This window comes from Plecotus auritus (assembly GCF_963455305.1).
Source record: "Plecotus auritus genome assembly, chromosome: 4".
NCBI classification, from domain to species: domain Eukaryota; kingdom Metazoa; phylum Chordata; class Mammalia; order Chiroptera; family Vespertilionidae; genus Plecotus; species Plecotus auritus.
The window spans coordinates 78,909,182-78,933,964 of record NC_137775.1 but is presented as its reverse complement, the minus strand read 5'-3'; the positions used below and the strand labels follow the sequence as shown (position 1 = coordinate 78,933,964).

The 24,783-nt window shown below is 40.6% G+C and overlaps 1 protein-coding gene across 12 annotated transcripts in view; it reads right to left on the bottom strand.

Moving 5' to 3' along the window:
* The window catches only part of DST (dystonin), a 458,265-nt gene that overhangs the window by 74,544 nt on the left and 358,938 nt on the right, over positions 1 to 24,783 (bottom strand). For 9 of the 12 annotated variants that reach the window (XM_080664697.1, XM_080664701.1, XM_080664702.1 and 6 more), the window contains 7 exons: positions 11,026 to 11,187; positions 9,255 to 9,425; positions 6,585 to 6,751; positions 3,561 to 3,720; positions 3,035 to 3,361; positions 2,434 to 2,518; positions 757 to 998 (listed from right to left, as the gene is read on the bottom strand). In XM_080664697.1, the coding sequence (XP_080520823.1) occupies positions 757 to 998; positions 2,434 to 2,518; positions 3,035 to 3,361; positions 3,561 to 3,720; positions 6,585 to 6,751; positions 9,255 to 9,425; positions 11,026 to 11,187 (1,314 nt within the window). The remainder of the gene's footprint in view (positions 1 to 756; positions 999 to 2,433; positions 2,519 to 3,034; positions 3,362 to 3,560; positions 3,721 to 6,584; positions 6,752 to 9,254; positions 9,426 to 11,025; positions 11,188 to 24,783) is intronic. The other 3 variants (XM_080664693.1, XM_080664700.1, XM_080664695.1) reach the window with 1 other exon arrangement.

Below are 24,783 nucleotides of genomic sequence, written 5' to 3'. Positions count from 1 at the left end.
AAAGTTCTGAAGGACAATTCATTTGCCAACATGGCAAGATTTCACCCTTGAAATTTAATCTGAATGTCTGTAAGTTGGGAAACAAAACAAAACAAGTTATCTTGTATTATTCTTTGCTGTCTGGTAACCTGTAAGTCATCAGGTACCATGAAAGTAAAATAAAGAGGGAAGTCCAAGCCAGAATCAAGTGACCCTCAAAATGAGGACACACTGGCTTTAAATCATCCCAGTTGAATCATTATAGGCTCAGCAAGCCTGACCTCACTGACTCCTTCCCCCACATACGATCATACTTCAGGGATGATAAAGACAGGCTGATATCTCTGGAAAAAAAATGATTCGCATGGTAGATGACCACATTTGCAATATAATTTTAAAAGCCACCTCACGTTATGCCTCTGTCTCATAAAAATAGTGTTATTCTAACCAAATTACATGCATCTCTGGAAACGGTGATCCTTTTCCTTGATTTTATTTTTCTGTTTTCATCATCCTGTCTCTTGTGTAATAAACTGTAAGACTCTGAAAATAAATTATAATACACTGTTTTCATCTCTGGGTTCCTAAAAGTTTACAGTTGACCTGCTGCCAATTTCTGTTGGGCCCCCGCCCACCAAGGCATCCTTCAGCATATTAGTAATGACACGCGAGAGATATCACTTCATTCCTGTGTGAATAAGACGCCCCCTCAAGATAACAAATGGGTCCAAGGTGCAAGATAACAAACGGGTCCCAGGTGCATAAATCAGAGCATACTTTTTGTCGCGCCTGCGCTCGGCTTGCAGCTTCTCCCTTCAGAGCCTGAGTCTCATATGAAAGCAATTCCACCTCCACTCTGTCCAGCCAGGTGCAGAGCTCCTCGTGTGCGCAGTGCAGCCGGCTTGCAAGCTGCAGGGCCTGTTCCACAGTCTTGGCTACATCCGCGCTCAATTTAGTAATGTCTTTGTACCTTGCTTTAATGGCTTCCAATTTATCTTGAATTATTAAAACTTCATCACCTAAAATTTCAAAGGCATGTTATAGCTCATGAAAGGAAAAAGAGAGGGGGCAGAAGGAAGGGTTTCTTCAGATATTATTATATACTGATGAGATTTTCAAGGGTGGGGTGGGGCCGGGGGGGGGGGGGGGACTTTAGAAAACATTTTTCTAAAGAAGTTCTGACCCGCCCGGCCAGCATGGCTCTGTGGTTGAGCATTGACCTATGAACCAGGAGATCACAGTTCGATTCCATATCAGGGCACATGCCAGGGTTGCAGGCTCCATCCCCAGTGTGGGGCGAGCAGGAGGCAGCTGATCCAATGATTCTCTTTCATCAATGACCGCTTCTATTTCTCCCTCTCCCGTCCTCTCTGAAATCAATAAAAACATTTTTGAAAACACACAAAATAACAAGTTCTGACCCAAGAAAGGTCCTTTTCTGGGTTTTAACCTTTCCCAGGATTTCTGGCAAATTTTAATAGGTCCGGAAATGCAAATATGGAAACTGGAAAGGACCACAGTGCCTTCAGTTAGGTGGAAAGTATCACCTTTGTATTTCTCTGTATGGTGCTTCCAGCTCTCAAGCAGAGGAGTTAAAAACAGCCTGGATTCAAATACGGACTTCAAGGCCTAAAAACACTGAATTTGTGGCATGTTTCCTTTCACAAGATACTTAACCCCTTGCTGGTCACTTATCATTACATGAGGATAAGAATGGAACCTACTGCATAAGATTGTGATGAAAATTCAACGAGTTTACATTTGTAAAGTGTTTAGAACAGTGCCTGGCATATGTGTGTGCATATATTAAAAATAATATACTCACCTGCATGATTCCTCTATCTCATTTTCAGACAAAGAAATTGCGTCCTGGGCTTCAAACTTGGAGTTCAAGGCTCTAGATACTATAATGAATTTCTCTAACTTGGTACTTGCCCCCATCATGCACAATAGGCTGAACTGGATATAGGTCTAGTGAAACTTTCCTATAGCCAAAGGAATTACTAAAACAAGTTAGGTTGTATCTGTTTCCTTAGTAAGTTCAAGCATGAAGATATGACACCTGGGTTTAGACACAGAATGTGTCACTGAATGCAGTCTGTCTTAAAATATAAAAAATATATTGTCTACAGTCTATGCACTCATGTAGAACAGACTTCCGCAAGTGGAAAACCAATGTAACTCCAGCGTCAGCTTCTCTGACCATCTCCTGTGCCACAATGCTTTGTGTCATGAGTAATACACTCAACTTCCATTAAGAACTCAAGTGAGATCATGAGAAAAAAAGTGAGATCATATTCCCACCCAACTTGGTTTGTCTTCAAAGCATTCTCCAGAATGAAGGCTTGGAGTGGCCCACAAATGATAAAGTTTTTGTTTTTCCCATTCCTAAAATAATTTGAAAGCAATGCTAAATGTTGACTCTATAATTACTTAATTTGAAAGATATCTCACCTGTTGTTTGTTTAAGTAGTTCTAAACCATTTAGTAATGCCTGATCTACATTTTGTTTTCTGAGTAGTATGTCCTCTTGCAGAACCTAAAAAGCAGGTAACCATTTTCATGTGGGGAAAGAAAAATTAAATACACATTAGCATTAGTTAATATTACAGGACTTTAATTAGGTTTTATAGATATATATTTGAGTAAACACCAACATTTTCAAGTATTCATTATTGTCCCCATGTTTACCCTCCTCTTTCTGTCACTGTGGCCCAGGTCCCAGGTTAATCTACCACAACTGACAGCACTCTCCCATTCAGAAAATACTTAGGGCCCTATGAAATGAGTGATGTGGAGATATTGGAGCACTCGTTAATTATGGGTCTTTGCATATGGCAATAAAATAAGAATTGAAAAGTGAAAAAATTGGCTATTGGATACATTCAATCTCTTTTTTAAGGTAAGTTCACTAAAAGTAATCTGTATACACAAAGTATTTCTTGAGTATAGCAATACACCTAAATCAAAACAAACATAAAATAATACAGAAATAAGGAAGACTCAGAAAATAATGACAACCAAAATGAAAATAAAATAAAATAAATCAAAATACCCGAAGTTCAGACTGCTGCTCCCACAGACCCTCAGTGCTGTAATCCTGGACTGAGAGCTTGCTCAGCTTGTCATGTACTTCATTCAGCCAATTCATCAGCTCCACTTCATCTTCCCCAAAAATCTTAGCATTACATAAGGCCTGCTGGAGGAGCTCAGACCTGCGGTGACTCTTCTCTTGAATCTCAATGTACCACACTTGAGAGGAGTCTAATTTATCCTGCACCATATCTTTATCCTCCCTGGAGCTCAGAGCCTTTAAGGACTGGCCAATGCTAATGGCCTGGTGTAAATGTTTACTGTGATTGATGATGTCATCTTCTAAGGCCTAAATAAAGTTTTACAAAAAGAGAAACAGAATATGGACAAATAAAAATAAAAACATAAATAGAATGAAGAGTTGACATTTGAAATGGATTTAATTCACAATGACTCATGAAAAAAATAATACATAACTCAAATTTATGTCATAAAACCAAGAAGGGAATGGAGAAGTGAAGCTTACTAAGGTGGGATGAGTCTCTTACTTTGTGCTGTGCAATTTGTTCCTCAAGTTTAGACGCTTGGGTTCCTATGGGCTCACAATTTGCCAGCCTCTTTTCTATGGTTGTAAGCCACTCGTTCAGTGGTTCTAAGGTTTCATGAAATTGTTGTGCTACCACCGAGATACCTTCCAACTGACGATTCCTACAAATGTGCCAAGATAAAAGGTCCTTTAGGGATGAAGAATGTGTGAAATATTCAACAAAAATCTTTACTCTCTTGCTTTTGAATTCTGTTCTAAACATTTTTTTGTAGAAAATGTCTAGAGCTAAAATTAATATCTCTCACATTTAAAGAACATGTTAAAATAGTTCTAGTAAATAAAATTAAAGTTGAACAACAGACCAACCTCAAGTGCCAAATCTTATGAAAGTCTTTAGCAACTTAGTTATAATATTTAAAATAATAATAGTTATAATAATAATTATAGTAATAGTAACAATAGTAAAGTTATAACAACAGTATCATCAATAATAACGACAATAAGATAATATTTATTGGTCACATTTTTTGTAGAAAAAAAGTAGAGAGTATCTCCCATGGGAGCCAGGGCACAGTGTCCTGGGGCATTACAGAGAAGGAATAATCTACTGACATGTATTATAGATCAACATGGACCTTTAACCTCTTCAGGAGCACCTTATTCTAGGTCCTAGAACTATAATTAATTCTACTCCATTATTCAAAGTCAGCCATTTTTTTCTTTTCACCATTTTAGCTCTAAAGGAGGTAGGAATGTATGGAAATATTCTATCCAGTGGTTCATCGATTTTCAACCCAAAAAGTCTATTTGGCTACACTTTAATGTAGCTACTACTAAAAAACTGGACAAGGGAGAGAATGCAGAAATGAAATACAGAAATGTTGAGTGCAAACTGGAGCCATGCTCTCGGCTTCCTGGCCTTCATGTATGTTACAGCACCATTCACCTGCCTAGTTTCCTAGCTAACTCCTACTATGCCTTTAGAAGATAGTTTAGCTGTCACTTCCCTGCCCCCAGACTATGTTCTTCCTATTAAATGCTCCCATGGCACCCTGTATTTTTGCTTTGAGACATTACATTTGTCATTACTTTTCCATTGCTATAAAACCCTACTAGGCTGTACCCTATCTGAGGACACAGATGATCTGTCCAGCCCAGTTCTGCGCCTGATACATAGCAGGCAGACAATAACTATGTAATAAACAAATGAATAAATTACCCCTGAGAGAAATGTTTTTCTTAAAACAAAGAGTTGGGATATGTCTGGTGATTATAAGACACTACCATTAGAGGAATGAGGAGAGAGGTACTATACACAGACCTTGGTATCTGTGTTCACATAATAAACATAAATATCCTATCTAATAAAAGAGTAATATGCAAATTCACCGTACCTCCGCTACACCCTCCAGCCATGACAACCAGCCACGCCCACCAGCCAATCAGGAGCATGTATGCAAATTAAACCAACCAAGATGGCTGCAGCCACAGAGAGCAGGAGGGAGGCTTGGGTTTCCCTGGCAATGGAGGAAGCCAAGCTTTCCGCCTGCCCTTGCTGGCCCAGGCCTCAATGCTACAAAGTTTCAATTATAGAACATAAATAAATCCCAACAGAAATGGCGGCAGCCACGGAGCTGGAGAGAGCAGGAGGCTAGGGTTGACCGCGGCGATGGAGGAAGCCAAGCTTCTGCAGCCCTGGCCTGCTTTGGCCTCCGCTTAAGGTTACAAAGTTTCAATTATAGAAGATACATAAATCCCAACAGAAATGGCTGCCACCACGGAGCAAGCAGAAGGCTTGGCTCCACTCCAGGCTACAAAGTTTCAATTGTAGAAGATAAATAAAGCCCAGATCCCAGGGCTTCTGCTTGGGTTGCCAGGGGGCGTGGCCAGCCTGCAAACCACCACAGGCCCCTCACCCAGGCTGCCTCACGCCCCAAGGGAACCCCCACACTGATCCGGGACACCCTTCAGGACAAACCAGCTGGCCCCCACCCATGCACCTCTATCCTATCTAATAAAAAAGTAATATGCAGATTGACCATCACTCCAACACACAAGATGGCTGCCCCCAAGTGGTTAAAGATCCTGCCCCCATGTGGACACAAGATGGCCACCACAAGATGACCAGTAGGGGAGGGCAGTTGGGAGGAACCAGCCTGCAGGGGAGGGCAGTTGTGGGCAATTAGGCCAGCAGGGAAGGGCAGTTGGGAGGGACCAGGCCTGCAAGGGAGGGCAGTTGGGGGCGATCAAGCCTGCTGGGGAGGCAGTTAGGGGTGACCCGGCCAGCAGAAAAGGGAAGTTGGGGGTGACTGGGTCTGCAGGAAAGGGCAGTTGGGGGGGACCCAGGCCTGCAGGGGTGAGCAGTTGGGGGGGACCCAGGCCAGCAGGGGAGAGCAGTTGGGGGGGTACCAGGCCTGCAAGGGAGGGTAGTTAGGGGTGACCAGGCCTGCAGGGGAGGGCAGTTAGGGGTGACCCGGCCAGCAGAGGAGGGAAGTTGGGGGTGACCAGGCCTGCAGGGGAGGGCAGTTGGGGGGGACCCAGGCCAGCAGGGGAGAGCAGTTGGGGGGGTACCAGGCCTGCAAGGGAGGGTAGTTAGGGGTGACCAGGCCTGCAGGGGAGGGCAGTTAGAGGTGACCAGGCCTGCAGGGGAAGGCAGTTAGGGGCAAACAGGCTGGCAGGGGAGCAGTTAGGCATCAATCAGGCTGGCAGGGGAGAGGTTAGGGAGTGATCAGGCTGGCAGGCAGAAGTGGTTAGGGGCAATCAGGAAGGCAAGCAGGCGAGCAGTTGGGAGCCAGCAGTCCTGGATTGTGAGAGGGATGTCTGACTGCCCGTTTAGGCCCAATCCCACTAAACGGGCAGTCGGACATTCCTTGAGGGGTCCCAGATTGGAGAGGGTGCAGGCTGGGCTGAGGGACAGCCCCCCCTCCAAGCACAAATTTCGTGCACCGGGCCTCTAGTTACCAAATAAATATCTATATTAAAGCCATTGCTTCTCTCACAAAAGATTGTAAGTAGTATTTGTTACCTTGTTTCAGCTTTATTAAGCAATGCCTCCCATCTACTATCCAAAAGACTCAGTTGTTTCAAAATTTTTACTTTATCTGCAGGTTCTGCTGTGGCAGCAATTTTTTCTCCTTCTCGTTTGATTATCTCTACAGTAGATTTGCGGTCATCCAACAATCTTTGGAGAAGCTTGAAAGAAAAAAATAAATATAAAAAAGTCAAAGGAATAATTGTATCAACATAAAGAAAAATATATTCTAGGCACTTTTGTTATGTGCCCAAAATATATATTTTGGATGAATTCACATGCAAAAGGATCTGAAAAGTAGGATTTTAAGAGTAACTCATTTTGCTTAATGACTCATTATGATTGTGTCAGACCCTGGGTTAGGGGCTTTTCATGGTGGATAAAACTAATATTGATAAGGCCGCCAAACCATTCATCAATAATTTTAATGTAAAATAATGGGGTAGAAGGTGCTGCTTAGCATAACTCCACTGCACTGACGGTGACAACTTCCCATTATTGAAATGAAAGGGGAATGTCCTATACATTCAACAATTATCTATTCCATTAAGACAAAATAGATTATTACAAGTCATTACTGTTTTCAAAACCTTTTCCGGTGTTAATGCAGTACAGGCAGAGAAGGTGAGACATAGACCAAATTCACAAAGCTAGTGAGGCAAAAGCAGAGGCTCTCGGCTCTTTTTACAGGTGGGGTTCGCTCCTAAAATCCTCCATGAGGATGAAAACCAAACAAGAGCTTTTAAATATCATTCCCCAAAGGAAAAGAGGGTGGAATGTATGAGAACTCTCCAAAGCTGGCTAAATAAGACTAATAATTCAGGATTTAGCAGCAGAAGACAAAAATTCAGTTCAATTCTAAGTAAATATTTCAAGAAGCCTGGAATGGAATGTTTTATATAGGTGGGCAGAACTCAGGGTTCCCTTGCTCTTACCTAAACAAGCAAATATTTCATGAGCAAGGCTATCTACACTCAGGCGCCATGTTAACTAACAACGAGGATGGCACCGGGGATAAAACACCAACTAGTTCACTGTTTCCTTAATCTGATCCTGACTGATAGTTAAGGAGTACAGAAATGGACAGGTACCCAGAAGTAACAAGCTAAAAGTGCATTCACTCACTTTCATTTTGTAATCAAGACCAACAAAGTAGGAGGTAGAGAAACACATTTAGGAAGAAGAAACACAAACTCTCTTGACACAGGTTAGAGTCATTATAAAATCAAAGTCCATCAGGTGGTTTAGGCAGTAAAGAAAACTACGTAAGTGGATTATTTTTGATCAACTTTAATAGCAAAGCCTCTGGCAATTAAGAAAGCCAAACCAGCAAATAGGTTTTGTTGGCTAAGCATAAGTTCAATAATTCTGGGAGAATTATAAAGATTTAAATTAAATTGTGAATGGCAGCAGTTATTTTATGTATTATATATTTTGAATATTACATATATTATATACTAGAGGCCTGGTGCACGAATTCATGCACGGTTGGGGTCCGGCTGGCCTGGCCCCAATCAGGGCAGATCAGGACTGGGCCTATCAGGAGGAGAAGATGCCGGGAGGTTGGCCGGCTGACCTCACCTCTTAATCGGTCCAGTTCGCTGGCCACAGTGGGCGTCATAGTGACCGGTCGTTCTGGTCATGACAGCGTTACGTTTGCTGGCTTTTTATATATATATAGGTTATTTTACTACATATTATATATTATACATATTACTAAAAAATTGCATCAATGCAATGTGTTTCCTGTGATGTTTAATTCTTACCTCTAAATCTATTTCTAATAGGTTAATTTCCCAATATGAAAGTCCAAAGTTCTGAATATCAAAATTAAATGAAGCTTCTTAATCCATTCCCTTCTTCTTAAGGTTTCATCCAGGAGTAACCTCACCAATGTGTTGTGTTCCAGGCCCCGCCCACATGTCCTTTCATGTCATGGCTGACAGGTTAATACTGAGAACATCACTAAATGCTAACTAAGTGACCAGCACCAGTGGGAGCACATCTGTATGTGAGATCCCAAATAGACATCACCCCTCTAATGAGTGTGTCTTTCTAACTGGGTCCTTACTGAGTGTCAAAAGACACAGCAGCACATTCCTTAGTGTATGTGAATCAAATATTTCCTTCTTCAGTACAGGCTGAAGCTGCCCATATTTAATCTATACTAAAGGCAATTTCATATGACCAACCTAATATATAAGGGAACAGTGATATTTCTGTCCAAAGTCCCCTTCTTCCCTGACTTCTCTATTTAAAACTGCAACACATACACACACATATACCCTTTACTTTAGCATTTCCTGTCCCTCATTCTTGTTATCACTTTCTAATTTTTATCTCTCATCCCTGCTTTACTTATCACTTGCTAACTTATCACAATTTACTTATTTGCTTTATTGTTTATCTCTCCCTGTTCCTACTGTCCCACAAAACCGTAAACTCAGTGAGGAAATTTTATCTTTTTTTATTTGGTGATATATCTCCAGCACCCAGAACAATGCCTGATCCGAGGCACATGGTTCCATAAATATTTGTTAAATGGACAACAAAATAATGTCTAGAACATCAACAACCAGTTAACTAAGATATCCTATTAATATAAATAGAGTTTCATTATTAATATGGCACAGGAAACACAATTCAAAAGCATCACTGACTTACCTTTTGCTCTTGTATCTGGGCCTTCACCACTTTGAACTCGGCCGATGGTGGCTTCTGATTGGCCACAAGCTCCTCGGTGTCCACCATCCAGCTGAGCAGGGACTCCAAGGCATCCTGGAACCTCCCGCAGTGCAGCAGGGCCTCCTGTAGCTGGGCTGCTCGCTGAGCCACCTGCAAAGTTCCAGTTGGTCCCACTTATTTACTAGCTTAATAAAACAATGAAATTGCCTACCGGCCACCACTTTTCATGTTTATCTTCCTATTTGGTCACAAATTTTCTTTTCCTTTTCATTTAAAATCTACCCAAAGCATAGACAATGGACAGGTTGGGGGTAGAATAGCATCAAACTTTAGCAAGTAAGCCAAAAAGATAAGGCTACCATCATAAACAGTCAATGTAAAAGACAAAACCTTTGTGATTTTGGAAATAGCCAATGCATTTATGATTAGCAATGAATGATTGAAATATTTTCAGGCTGCTCCAAGAAACAATGCATTAGTCACTTTTATCATTATCCTTGGGATTCATTTTTTTATTTCCTACTGATGCATATCAGGGATAATGATAAAAAAGACTACGATTAAAAAATAACGATTTAACAGAGAGAATGAGAATTCTGTTTTGCTAGGCAAAATAACTATAAAGTATCCAATTAAATTCTGCTGGCTCCAAGCTCTGAGTCCTTATTTAACTGACCAGGGCCTTTGTCTTCTAGTAAATGGAATCTCTGGGTCCTACAATACCCTACTGCCCTTCTCATAGATCTCCTTTTTGGACTAAAAAGTAGTTGGCAAGGTATTTTAAGCACTATAGAATATATTTTCATCTGACACTGCATTCCAATTGTGTTCAAAGTGCACTACAATATGAATCTGACTTCAAAGAATGATAAATATGGGTTTGAGACCTGGTGATGCTTAATATTTCAATGCAGCTAAATTTGTATGCGAACAATCAGCATCACCACCAGATAGGCACTGCCATCTAATAACAATTTTCTGATAATTTATGCTATTGTGTGTCAGCATTATGTCCTTAAGATATCAGAGAATTATTTCCCACATGGGTATTTTTTAAAAGGTGGGAATCTCTACTTTATAAGTAAAATAATATTTGCTGTTAATGGTCTATCTGACAGTGGTCAGCAAACTCATTAGTCAACAGAGCGGCAAACCGTGGCTCGCAAGCCGCATGTGACTTGCGAGCCACAGTTTGCCAACCACTGGTCTATCAGGAGGGTGGCAACCCTTAGTCCAGGGGCAGACAGGCATAGTTGCTTTCACTCGCACAGTGTGACCTATTATGCGGTGAAATTAGTTGCTGATATTTGAAAGTCAGAAGATTTCACTAAAAAAGTGAGATTTCCAGGTTCCTTGAAAGCAAATATACTCTTTGGCAACAGTGAGCATAGACCCTTAGAAGGCAATGCTTTGCTGGAGCTAAGTGGTGACTGTACCTTTAAAGGTTGCATGAGGTCTCTCAACACAGGACAGTGTCACGGGCCACCTGCCATTACATCTGCACTATTATGCCTCTATCAAAGTCAAGATAATGACAGGGAGAGGCCCTGTTTCCTCCAGCTGGCTCCTTTCGTTTATGCTTCCTAACAAGCCCTGTAGGCATTGGTGTTTGGGCCATCCAGTTTACAGCAATATAAAAAAGTGGACATGTTTAGGGAAGGCTAGCTACTGTAAATATGACCTGTGGTCACAACAAATGCTAGTGAATGATAACAAACAGAAAGGACAGCGAAGGGGAAGGCAAAGTTACCTTTTTATTGAGAGTCTTCCACCTGGCATTGACATCGTCCAGGTCCTGCTCCAAACCTTGGGTGCTGGTGCTGTTAGCAGCACTCTGAATAAGGCCCTGGCCCAACCAGTTTACATCTTGCTGTTTAACCTGCAAGGGTTCAATCTCTTCTTTTTGGAATACCTGCAGTTGGAAGAGCAATAATCATATGAATTATATGACCTACTAACCACCAAATATAAACATTTATTCAGTGATCGGATATCAATCATTAGAGATAAAGGTAATTTTTGTTGCGTATTCGTATCATAAGAGTATCATTAACCTTATTAATAAGAGTCATGAATACAAAATAATAGTCTACGTTCATTTAATTAGATTACCTGTAAACCCAAGGAAACAGTGTATGTCCTCTCTTTATTGTTTCATTATCATAGCACTAGAAATTTCCTATCATTTCAATTTAACTATAGTATTAAAATGTATGAAAAATGCTAATGAACAAAATGATAAGATGGGTCCAAGATGAACCCATTTACTGGGCAAGGGCTCTTACAGGCTCTTCTAAGAATGCCTGCTGTTAGCTGGCATTAAAGTTTGATGAATCACTGACAAGATGATGAAGTCAGCCAAGATGCTAATCTATGACTTGCCAGATGGGCCAAAATACAGGGATAGGAAAAGAAAAAATGGCTTAGGCAAGCACTACAGTAGTATGTATCCCTAAATATCTAGCCCCCTCAGTGTCTATCAAGATGCCAGTAGTCTTGCAAGAGGCATGTAGACCTCACCCCTGGACCTGACCAGCAATATCACCAGCACAGCAACTGTGGTTACGCTTTGGTCACTGCCTCCCCTGTCAGCAGCTTTCCAGAACTGCCCCCCGAACCCGACTCCTCCTCCCATCAAACTTATGGTCCCTGGTTGCCTGCCTGTAACTGTCCAAAGAACTAATGTGTTAGAGCAAAATGCAAGCTCCATGGAAGCAGAAAGTTCTCTTTTCCTTATAATAGTTTCATGCCCTGGACTTCCCATAGTACCTAACATGCAATATTGTACGTGATGATTATTTGCCAAATAAACATCAGTATAGAAAAATAATATTGTACCTTGGAATGAATGATATCAACCCCTAAACAGATAATACTGGGGGGGTGGGGGGAAGATCAACATTTTCATAGACAATATAAATGTTTTTTAATACAGGAGTTAAAGGATGTCATAAAGAAAGTAAGTTAATTTAACTCAGAAAGGAAAGTTTCAGCTAAGATATTAAGGTAAGACAAGGTTTGGGGTTCTGAGCTGTTATACTATAGGGCATTATACAAATGTATCAATAGCCCAAGTGAACAAACAGTTAAGCAGAACATATGAAACATAACAAAGGCAAATACCGAAACAGTACTTAAGATAAAATTCAGGGACAGTGTGGAAAACAATTTTGAAAGATGCAGAGGCTGCAGGAGACAAACTCTCTAGAATCTGGCCAAGGCCCCAAAAGCAGGCTACTTCCGTGTTATTGTATGAATGACTACATTAAGGAACAAGCAAACAAATAAATGATCATTTCCTCTAGAGTTCCCCTCCTATATAGACAATTTCCACACTGGAGAACTGTTTCTATATAACAATACCATATTCACATAATCAAACAAATTATAAGAATTCCCCAACTCACTGAGGAACAAAAACATAAGCTTTCATAAGTTTTTAAAAGGCATAAATTTACTTAGTAAGGCAATGGAAAGTTGAGACAAGATGGTACAAATAGAGTTTGGTGCGGTATTATGATTCTATTTCTTTTCCATACCACTTTCTAAGGTACTACTTCTATGAATCGCTGTGGATATGTTTTACTACACACACACACACACACACACACACACACACACACACACACACGAGGAGGAGGGACTGCTACATTCTTAAGCCCAAGAACTTGTCTGGGATATAAGGATTCAGGGAAATGTTCTATTTTCCCTCTCAGATAATTTTCAGGACAAAAAAAAAAGTGCACCCTAATATAATGTTGTAGTAAATTGCCTTAATCTCTTTCTTACCTTGGTTTGAAAGAAATTAATTTTAGAGTTGCATATCAGAGTAGGTCTAGGTGAGTCTGTGGTAATTTTATGAAATACTACAAAAATATACTAAGGGTTATAAAAGTTAACTACTAAAGAATCTATGCACTCCTAAGAGCTTCATTACTTTCTACAAATAAACTGCAAGATCCTTTACATAAAAATGTACTTAGCCAAGCTTTTACACTAGCATGTCGTTTAAAGCATGCTCTAGGAAAGGGCATCGCTGACTAGAGCAATTATTTCATGGACTGAGAAGAGAAACTTTTCTGCAATTGTCCAAATCCCTTATCTCTCAGTGGTAGCAAAATACTTACAAAGGGAGACTTTCTCCCTAATCTAGTCCATAAGCACACACACAGAGAGAAGCTTAAAATAAAATAAAATTACCTCTGAGGCAAAGTTTACCGGAAGAGCATAGAAAAACTACCAAAATAACTGAACTTCAGTCTAAGTGGGAAGAAAAAAATTACAGGCCTGACAAACAACCTCTGCTTATTACGCGGCTGCACCCTTCACTTTCTTACCTCACTCACCACTCACAAGTCAGGCGCTAGCTATCGGGGCTGCAAACTACAGCACAATGTAACTTCTCTACTTCCACACGCAGAGCTACTGAGAGAAAACTTGCAGCACATTTTAAAACGTCCTTCATTTGAGTGGAGTACTTTGCAGACCACAACAATATAATATTGTGTTTGTACCTTCATGACTAAGCCTGTTCAAGTTTAATAAATCCAATGTTAACTGCCCCTAAATGGCAGTGTCTTAAACCACAATTTGTGTAAAAGCTGAATGTTCACATAAATTCACAGTGGAGGCATTCTAAGTGATGGCACCCAGCCATCAGCTGCACAACCAATAGCAGGACTCTTGACAGCTGGGAATAATCATTCCCCAAACCCCCACCTAATTAGTTTGCTGTAATGATCAACTTATCAATATCTGGCATCTCGTGAGGCACTAGTCACCCCCACCCCCAGATGAAACACCAGTGACCACTTGAGAACAGAAGCACAAAATTTGGCAGGGCACGGTGTCCCGTTTCCATGAGTTACCTGAACTGACTGAAAGCCATTACAGACTGTGTCCAATACTCCTGCCCGGGCCCTGGTTTTTCTGGGAGCTTTCTTTCTCGCTGCTCTGAATTTCGGGGAGCACTTCGTATGGGCCACCTCCATCTCCTGGGCAGAAAGAGGAGCCTCCACTCCCTCTTTAGGTGCAGGGTTCGATTCTTCCGAACTGCATTGTGTTAACAGTGTCGCATTTTCTTCTAAGCTTCTGCTACCACCATCTACGTGATTTCCCCCCAAATCTAAATGAGAGAGGCCCAAATCCTCAGGAGAATCTGCCATACATTCCCTGCTTTCTGCTGTGATGTGGAATTCTCCCGGTCCGTATGTTTTCCCTTCTCCTCCTGGGTTAGAGATACACTCATTTTCTCCATCTCTAATTAATGGGTCACACTTCACAGTGGTCTCTTTCCAATCATTCTGCAGGCAGCAGTTTTCACCATGGATTTCCCTCTGACCATTCACACCAGTTGTTTCCTCCAGTGGAGAAACACCATGTAAAATCATTTTGAAGTTCTCATCAGGGTGGGCACTTCTACAGGAAAGCAACGGGATTTTCTGTTCGCTAAAGGAATGGGCAGGAAGCAATGGTGCATGTTGTTCTGCTATATGAATATCTTCGGCAGAAGACAAGCTTCTGATTTGTGACTGGTCTCCAGTTAAAATGGCCTGTTTTTCTTCCCTCTCGGCTGGAGGGCTGCATAAACCAGAGTCGTCCTCCTCCGACGTGAGGGAATTAGTCCCCCACCTGCACTTGCTGGCCTTGCTTACAGCCTGGGACACATCAGTAGGTTCAACAAAGGAGCTTTCACTTTTGTTTGCATAATCCATAAAATTGGCTGGGACAAACATCCGCCATGACCGTCTATGCTCTTTCTTTTCTGCATGAGATTTGGCTTTGGGTAATCCTGTGGTTCGAATGATGTCACTATTGAGTTTGAGCGCATCGAAGATCATCTTTTCATCTAGGGTGTGAGCTTCCCGACCTCTCAGCTCAAACACATTGGAAGAAGCCAGGGCACCGTTGGAGCATAAAGAACTAACATCCAGTGTCCTGTGACTGTAGGGTAAAGTCCGATCTCCAAAATGCCTGGAAGCCAGGCTGCCTTTTGAACCCGAGTCTATCTGTTCATTTAGTCGAACAGTGTCATAGATCGACCGCTGTGGGACATAACAGTCTTCGATATTCAGGTCCTCCTCCTCTTCACCCTTCCCTACACATGGGGGATTCTGACGTAAACAGTCTGGTCTGCTGAGTGGCTTCCCCATTTTTCAGAAAGTTAAAGCAAATATTGCAGCTCTTGAAACAGAAATTAAGAAATAAGGCAAAGCATCTTTCAAAAAAGTATACTTCTGCACAGAACTATTCAGTGTCTCTAGCATAAAGACACATGCTCAAATAATATATGTCATAATCTATGAGGTGTTTAAGGTCATCATCAGTGCATCAGTCTAAATGCAACTATCCTTGTATCTGGTAGTTTTTAGAATGATTCTAAAAAATAAAGTGCATCAAGAACACAGAGCAGAAACCTCCTAACCTCCCTGACCCCCAGCCCCCAAAGTTCCCATTCACATACTCCAAAACACAGAAAAACAACAACAAACATACACTTAACAGTGGCTCAAACAGTCAGAACATTCCATTGTCAGTTCATTTCCCTTTTTAGTCTAATTTTGCATCCGAGATTTCCAGATTAAAATTTCCAAGGGAGCAAGCACTTTAACAGGCTGAATGCTAATTTAGGCAGAGCTCTGGTTAACTGTAATCCACTTAAAGATGGCTTACAAAACTTCATCTCCTGTATAAATAAACCATGCTTCAGAAACTTAAAAGACAAACACAGGGACCACGTAATTGTCAGATCAAGGCACAGAACAGATCTTCAGAGAAAAATCAGTCTAATGTTGTAAGAAAGTTAAAATTTTCTTTTGCCTTTTTTTTGGGGGGGGGGGGGTTGGGGGGGGAAGTAGCTATAAATAATCTGGATTCAAACGGCAGTTTTTCTTCCCATATTAAGATTCTTTGAGGTTAGTCAGAACTACCCAAAGGAGGGGGAAAAAATTCGACTTTTGGACAGCCGGGCCAGTACAATCCAGCAACTGTTTAAAGTAAATAGTTTAGAAAGCATGGTGTTCTAGAAACTCTCCTTTAAAAAAAAAAAAAAAAAAGCCAGTTTCCAGAGTCTTATCTGATCCTCCTTAAGAAGGCTTATTCCACCTGAGGCAGTTGCAGCAAAGAAGAGCTCCGAGTTTCCTCTAAGGCACAGGCAGCGTCATTCACATTCCAGCTGGAAACCGAGACAAGTCTAGCCTTTGAAACTGACCAAGTGTGGCCGCAGTTTGTCTTTCATTTTAGCTACAGCTGGAGAGAGACAGAGGTGTCGGAGGCGGACGCAGAAAAGGAACTCCAGCAGGGAGCTCCGGCGCTGTCCCCAGTCCCCAGCTCCTCACGGCAGCAGGGCCCCCGGCGGGGCAGGCATCCTCCCGAGCCAGGACGCTCCCAGGAACGTCCTCACTCTCTTTAGGCAACATCGGCTCCGTCCCTTCGCTCGGTCCCTTGGCCCGCCGAGCGCTCCGGACGCGCCGCTCTGTCGCTCCTCCGCTGCTAAGCCCTCCCGTGCCTTAACTTCGCAGTCATCGTTTCTTTGACTCCTCGCCTCTTCTCCGAGCCGGGTGAGCTGTTTCAGGGGGAGGAACCTAGAGGCCGAGAGGCTGCAATGCAACAGCTTGCTGGTGACATCAGCGCAAATCAGACCCGCTGGGGAGAGGGGCAGCTCGGGTTCAGAATCGCCCAAAGCGCACCACCTAGTTCAAAATAGGAAGGGATAGGAAGGGCTTGCAGAGGTTGAACCTGACAATAGGAGCTCCGCGGGGAGAAAAAAAAAATCCCTTCCGTGAACATCCGGTGCTCATTTGAATATTAAATGGGTTGAAAAAGAGCTAACAGGTTCCTACTCTTCTGCTGAAACCACTCCCTCACACAGTTGCAGACTCTGTATTAGTATCTGCCATGCAAAGTGCGGATCACTTTGAAGTCGAGTGTTGTGTCATTCCTTTTTCAAGCCTAAGTTCAAGTCTAACCGTTCTCCAGAGTAAATTATCCCTATGGCAGGGTGCCCTGAGCACCGCTGACATGAATATTAGTAGTTACTAATAACCATGCAGCCCTCTTGAGGTTAACAGATCGCGGGCAGTAAGTGACTCCAGATATTTCATAAACAAAATCACATGCACAGATTTTTATCTACTGAACAAACACGCTCTTAAAATACTGTTTGAAAATAAATTCAGCAAACCAGGCCATAGCCCTTGGGGGGGAATTAATACTCTTATTTAGGTAAAATAAAATCTACCCATCCTTTATTTTACAAAATAAGCAACATTGCCAGATTAGCAGATAGAGTAGGGCAGACTATCTTTTCTCAGTCTCACAAAATAATAATTTGAACATAAAACTGCACTAATCCCAAGGGAAGAAGGCAGCTCTGGTAAAAACAACCTTATGTTTTCTCATACTTTTACAGAAAAGACATCGGACAGAACTTTTGTTCCTTTACTGAGAAAACAATTCCAAAACTGTTTTTACAAACCTAAAAATTAAATCTTTTTCAAAAATCTATGCATAACCAGACTCTATAAGTAACACAACTATTCAACAATTATTAGATACAAGTCAGTATGTGGTCATCAACTTGGAAAAATATATATAAAATACCCATCAATATCACACTATCAATTCAATGCCCATTTTTCATAAAGAAGAAGGGAAATATTTCAAGAAGCACTAGATCCTGCAGTGTTAGAGCACCCAGGCTGCTCTGAGGTGCTGACAATAAGAAAAAGAAAAACATGCACACACATTACCATGTTTGAGCAGTGGGTTGAGCACTAGGCGGGGAATTAAGAGAGACTAAGTTACTCCCAATTGCCACTATCTTTTTTGTTGTTGTTAATCCTTACCTGAGGATATATTTCCCCTTGATTGAACCTGCAATCTAGGTCCATGCCCTTGACCAGGATCAAACTGGAGACATTTTGGTTCGAGGGCCAACACTCTAAACATTGAGCCACAGCAGACAGGGCCTAAAGGCCACTATCTTGACAGGTAAGCCTGTAAAGCTACTTATTCATGGCAATATTAATATAGTAGTGAAGTTTCCATGAAATGTGAATGAGTGCCTTTCTCTAAATATTCTGAGATACTCAGAACTTCTCATAAGAATGGCCCTAGTTCAGTCTACTTTACACTCTAACTCTGAATCATTAGTACAATAAAAAGAGCAACATGTAACCTCACATTTGAGGTGGACAGTACATTTTAAAAACTACAAAGGTAATTCATTCATAAGTTCAACCATTCATCAAACAGTGCTTACTATCTGCCAAACCCCATGGCCAGCACTGGCTAAACACTGGAACACAGAGATGAAGTGACACTGCCCTTACCACGGAAAATATGAATGAGAGAACACAGTTTGGAAGTAGGGAGTGCTATGAAAAATGTCCTCTAGTTGATTAAATATATGCTATTTACTGAACAACTAAATTCCTATTTATTAAACTGACTTTTACTAATTCTATAAATGATAATCCTAATACATTCTGATTCAAGTTAAAATTTGCACTATTATACTGATATTTATGACAATAGCACACACATACACTGAGTGGCCAGATTATCATGATCTCTGAACGCATAATAATCTTGCCACTCAGTGTATATCCTATATAAAAAAGGCTAATATGCAAATTGTCCCCTCGACCAGGAGTTTGACCAGCAGGCAGGCCGGCCAACTGCCCATGTCCCCTCCCCCTGGCCAGGCTGGGCGGACCCCACCCATGCACAAATTCATGCACTGGGCCTCTAATATATATGTGTGTGTGTGTGTGTGCACACTGAGTGGCCAGATTATTATGCGTTCAGAGATCATAATAATCTGGCCACTCAGTGTATTACACACACACACACACACACACATATTATTACTTGAAACCATATTCCAAAGACATATCTAGATAACATGAAAGAACTTATATTTAAAACAGAACTAGACTGGTTTACCTTTTCCTCCCAAATTTGGCTTACACAGCTACTTTAAATATTATTGTATCTGATGTTAATAAAATCAAGATATAATAAATTGTGTTAATTATTAATCATGATAGCTAGATCTCTCACATTTTCATGAGAGAAATACACAATGAATAAAATGACCGAAGTTTTTCTGAAAAACTGTCAACACTATTATTTCATACAATGTTAAATTTTCTCAATACATTACTTACTTTACATAGCCTACTAGATGGGATCTAGCTAAAGTATCTTCTAAAGGAAGATGATCTTGGAAAAGTACACAGATACTAATTAAATTATAAGCAAAAACAGAGCATTTTCTCATTTTTATATTTCCAAAGTTAAGTTAAATCTTTCAAAAAGGAAGTTCCTTAAAAATCTTACCACTAAGTACAACATTCTACTTCACAGAAAAGTTAAAAGGCTAATTTTATCAACTGGAACATGTAGGTTTTAGAGCTGAAAGAATGACGTTATTAAGAAATTCAGTGTGTAATAAGGGGAAAAAGGTCTGTGTGAATAAACGCAACATTATTCATGAAAACTGACAAAAGTATCCTCCTGGCAATAGCTCCTAAAATCTGGATTAGAAGCCAAACAAGAGATATCTACATTTTTTTGCTGTGAGTATAAAAATAGGCCTTAGGAGCAACAATTTCTCTTATTCTTTCTAAACCTGATAGGCCATTTGCTAATGAAAACTGAAAGCATTCTATATTTTTAGTTTTCAAACTAATACACTTCCTCACAAATGGCTAAAAGGGTTTACGAAGATAATCATCAGGTGAATATACAATAGCTACTTATTTTAATGGAAAATGTTTATATTTAATAGAAAGTAGGCTATTTAGACTCCATCACAAAAGCAAACAAATTCAGAAACTCTTAATGGATTCGCTGTCTGATCTTGATGGAAAATATCCTATATAATAAAAGGCTAATATGCAAATGAACCCCTTGACTGGGAGTTGGATCAGGAATTTGACCGCGAGTTCAACAGGGAGTTTGACCAGGAGGCGGGGCCAGCTGGCCAACTGCCTGAGGCCCCTCCCCCTGGTCGGCCCTGCCCCCAATCAGTCCCCCTCCATTGGGGATGGAGCCAGACCACCAGTCGCCTGTGGCCCCTTCCCCAGACTGTCCCTGACCACCCCCCCACCCCAATCGGGGGTGTGGTCAGACAACCAACCACCCTCGGCCCCTCCCCCTGGCTGGCCCAGCCCGATCGGCCCCAATCGGGGCGGACCAGACGCCAACTGTGCACGAATTCATACACTGGGCCGCTAGTCCTATATAATAAAAGGCTAATATGCAAACTGTCCCCATGGGTGGGAGTTCAACCAACTGGGAGTTAGATGTGCGCTGACCACCAGGGGGGTGGCATGGAACAAAGGAAGGCCCCAGCTGGCAGCTAAGGAAGGGAGGCTGCAGCCGGCAGCCGCTAGGGACCCTATCCATGCACAAATTTCATGCACTGGACCTCTAGTCTTTAATAAGCACTTGCTATTCTTCCTGTAAGATACTACAATACTACTAAGACTATGTTTTCCCCCCATCTTCAGATGATGGTGGATAAAAAATATTCTCTGTCTATAACACAAAATAATTCTATATGTAAACATTATTAATTAAAGTATATGCACATATGCATATAAAACTTCTAAAAGTTGATTTTTAAAATGCCATCCAGCAAACAAAACCAATATACATGTTAATGATCCCATTTAATTTCCTTCAGATTAGCAAAAACAGAATCTGAAAACACTTTTCATATTAAAACACTGACAAAAGAAATAAGTAATCTTGAAATTAAGACAAAGATATGTATGGAACAGGATGTGAGCGCAGACATTTTCTCTGGTATCCTGGTTCTTGCACATCTCCAAAAGCTTTTTACTTCATTTACAATCCCAGCATTTAGCTACCCTGGGCTATTATTTCATGAATGAGTGGAGACCTACATAAATATCAAAAAAAAAAACAAAAAACCTATCAAATTAACAACAAAGCAAATTCTTTCTGTCCCTCTCACACACACAGACATAGACACTCCTTTAAGCAACTTTCCACATTAGTTAAATAAATTTTGTAAGTATCCTTTTTATCTAAGGGAGGCCTGTGATAATGACAGTAGGTGATACAGTTGGATGCTTTTAAGGGGATCACTTTCCATTGGTAATACAGGATTATCCGGTTAACAACAACTAAAAAAACAATTTTAGAAAATCCTGTTATAAAACCTCTGGCTAGAACTGCCCTTAGAACCACCTGTTTTCATGCCCCAATCTTAAGTAAAAGAAGTTAAGAGAGGCTGTGTAACATAGAGAGTCGCAGCATTAATTAGCAGCAAACATGGAAAGAGAACCCACGTTGCCAGGTGCCCTTTGGACAATGCTTTCAGAGAAGTATGGGATATTCCCGTGTGACGTAGGAAAGAGGGCACCCCTGTGTTATGTCTACGCTGTGCAGGTGACAATATGAGGTATTACTAATACTACGGAGAGGACTGGCTCCAACTCTTAGTAGCTTCGTGTGGTCTCTGCTTCAGTGGGGCTTCTCTCTTGCCCATCACCTGTGATATTCCTTCTTCCCAGAATCTTATGTGCCACTTTGATGTAGCTGATTAAATAATGTGACCTTCCTCTAAAGCCCATGTATTAAGTTACAGTTTCTGTATGGAACACATTTTCACCTTTAAAAATAACAGAGGGGGGTATCACACAGCTTCCTTGCTAATACACTCTCATTAACAACAAAAAAAATCCAGCCAAGTAAGAATTTTTTTTTCCCCTAACAGAAACCTCTTCTGCAATAGCTCTATTTAATTTCCCCCTGCTCTCAACAAAAATGGAGAGCAATTCATCATGGGCCTCCCTGTATATAACAATATGGGCACACTTAAAAACCGCTATTAAAGCATTCTTTGGACAGGTTTATCTTTAAAAATATGGTGATATCACAGAGGTAGTTTTAAGATCATTTAATAAGTGTCTTTAAAAGCTATTTGCATTCCAGCTATTTACAAACAGTGCTGAAACTACCTGGCTTCTCCACCTCATGACACCTGGCATTTTAGTTCACCCAGGATTCAAGTGACGCTGCCGGGGTTAAACAATGTCTTCACCTGGACCAGAGAAAATTTATTACAGTTTAATTAGGCATGTGTCCTGGTTTTTGTGGTTTCAACTTGGCTTCAAAAATTCTCTGCGCTGTGTAATGCTATTTTCATTTTGGGGAGAAAAAAAAATCTCTGGCTCAGACAGACTTGTACCAGTGATGTGTTTTTATGTGGGGACAAAATGAATTGCTGTTGGGGCAGAAAAAAACAGTAAGCAGGTTCTGAGTTAAGACTTTTTGCCATGGCCTAGATAGAAGTGGGGAGGGGTGTATATTTAGCTACAATGTGACAGTACATGTGTGGTAAAACATCAAGTTTCTTTGATCTTCATTGAAATTAAATCAAATCAATATGGTGATAATGATTACTTCATGATAATGAGAAAATCTGATTGGCTGTTGATGACATCATAAGAACTGCCAGAACATGTTCCTTGTATATAGTTGGTTACATATGTCTTTGATAAATAAAAAATGTGGAAACATTAATATTACTTAATAATGTAGTTTCAATTTGAAGATAATCTTGACCTAGGAGTTTTCAATAGGAGGTAGGGATAGGGGGAACACCAAAGGACTTTTAGACTTTCTGCCTCAGAATTTATGAAAGTGTGCATAGAATCTAATGTAATAAGAGCAAAGTGTAAATAGGAAGATGGTACTCAGAGTTATCAACAGTAACAGAAAACACCTCACACGTCACACATTTTAGTCCAATGACTTATACTTAGAAGTAGAAAAACGTATGGTAAACAGAACTTACACAATCAAAATAGTTTAAAAACTTGAAGCTAACTCAAAAGGTAACACCAATCTATTTTTGACACTTGGAATAGTTTTCACTGACAGTGAGTTAGGACATGTGGTTCAGAATAGCATTTATTTTTAATCATTATGTCTGGGTTGGTATCTTAAACATGAATTAATTTTGTCCTTTCAAGGACATTAACTGTTATTTCTTAGGTTAAGTTTGGGGGAGGGAGATAATGGTAGCTGAGAAAGTCTGTCAAACCTACTTTAAATAACACATTAAGTTCCTAGCGAATAAAAGGCACTCCATACTGAGTAACTGGGTAATAGCTATTAAGTTTTAGTCCAACTCTAAAGGTAGTTTATTTTATATTAATAAAAATTATTATAAGATTTAACTGTGACATCTGGCGAGGCTAAATCTACCAAAAAGAGTAATGGCAAAAAGATTATATTTTGAAGTCTAAAAGAAAAATAGACTTTAAAAACCCAGTACCTTCAGTGCTTTTCTGTTCTATTTTTAGAAATTAGAATAACTAGTAGTTTGCTATTTTTAAGCAAACTATTGGTTTTTCACTCAATACAAATCATTCCACTTAATGTCTATGCCCAACAGTAACTAAATTAAGATCTGAATTGTAAACTAATTTATCACTTAAGATATAATCACCAAGACAATGAAAGGTCTGATTTCTCCTGGTGGTGGTAATCACCACCATCACCATCACAGCATCTACATATCAGTTTCTAAGACAATTTCATACATATTTATCTCATTTTCTCATTGCAGCCTGTTACAAAATGCATTCCTCCAGTGGATGTTTCTGGTGCTTTAGATTAAAGTGAACAATGGCTGGTTACTCATGCCACTGAATTAGGTTACCACAAAGATGATCTGAACATTTCCCAGAAAAAATATCAGATGTGCAACGTGATAAACATCCAGGCTCTCACGCTCACTACATGTGTGACCTTGGGCAAGTCACAGAACCTCTCTGGGTCTCAGCTTCCTTAGAATAAAATGGGGATAATAACAGCACCCACCTCTCCTGTTAACAGGATTAAAGAGAGTTTAGAAAAAGGCTTGACACATAAGTGTTAACTGTTGTCAATGCTCCTTTTCTAGAGCACGCAGGCCTGTACACACACACACACACACACACACACACAAATAGAATTAGTGAATGTATAAATTACCACATTATTTACCATAATAATACTCTTTTTTACATTAGTTTGTTTTGTTAATCCTCACCCAAGGATATTTTTTCCATTGATTTTTTTTAGGAGAGAGTGGGAGGGAGGGGAGAGAGAGAGAGAGCTAAAACATTGATGTGAGAGAGACACATCAATTGGTTGCCTCCTGCACATGCTCCCAGTGGGGGCCAGGAATCAAATCTGCAACCCAGGTACATGCCCTTGACTGGGAATCGAACCCACGACCTTTTGGTGCACAGGCCAATGCTCTACCACTGAGGCACACTGGCCAGGGCATTGGACTATATTAAATGCAGATGATCTGTCCACTTGAAAACTTTTAGTTGAATCACTGGGTCTCAAGACACTGGTGGTATATCATTATATTCTTTATTACTGAATGTCATTAAAACCAATCAACTCCCTCCGAAGATACCAGAGAACAGACTGGCGTAGCACCCTAAGTGGTTTATTTTTCTTCACAACT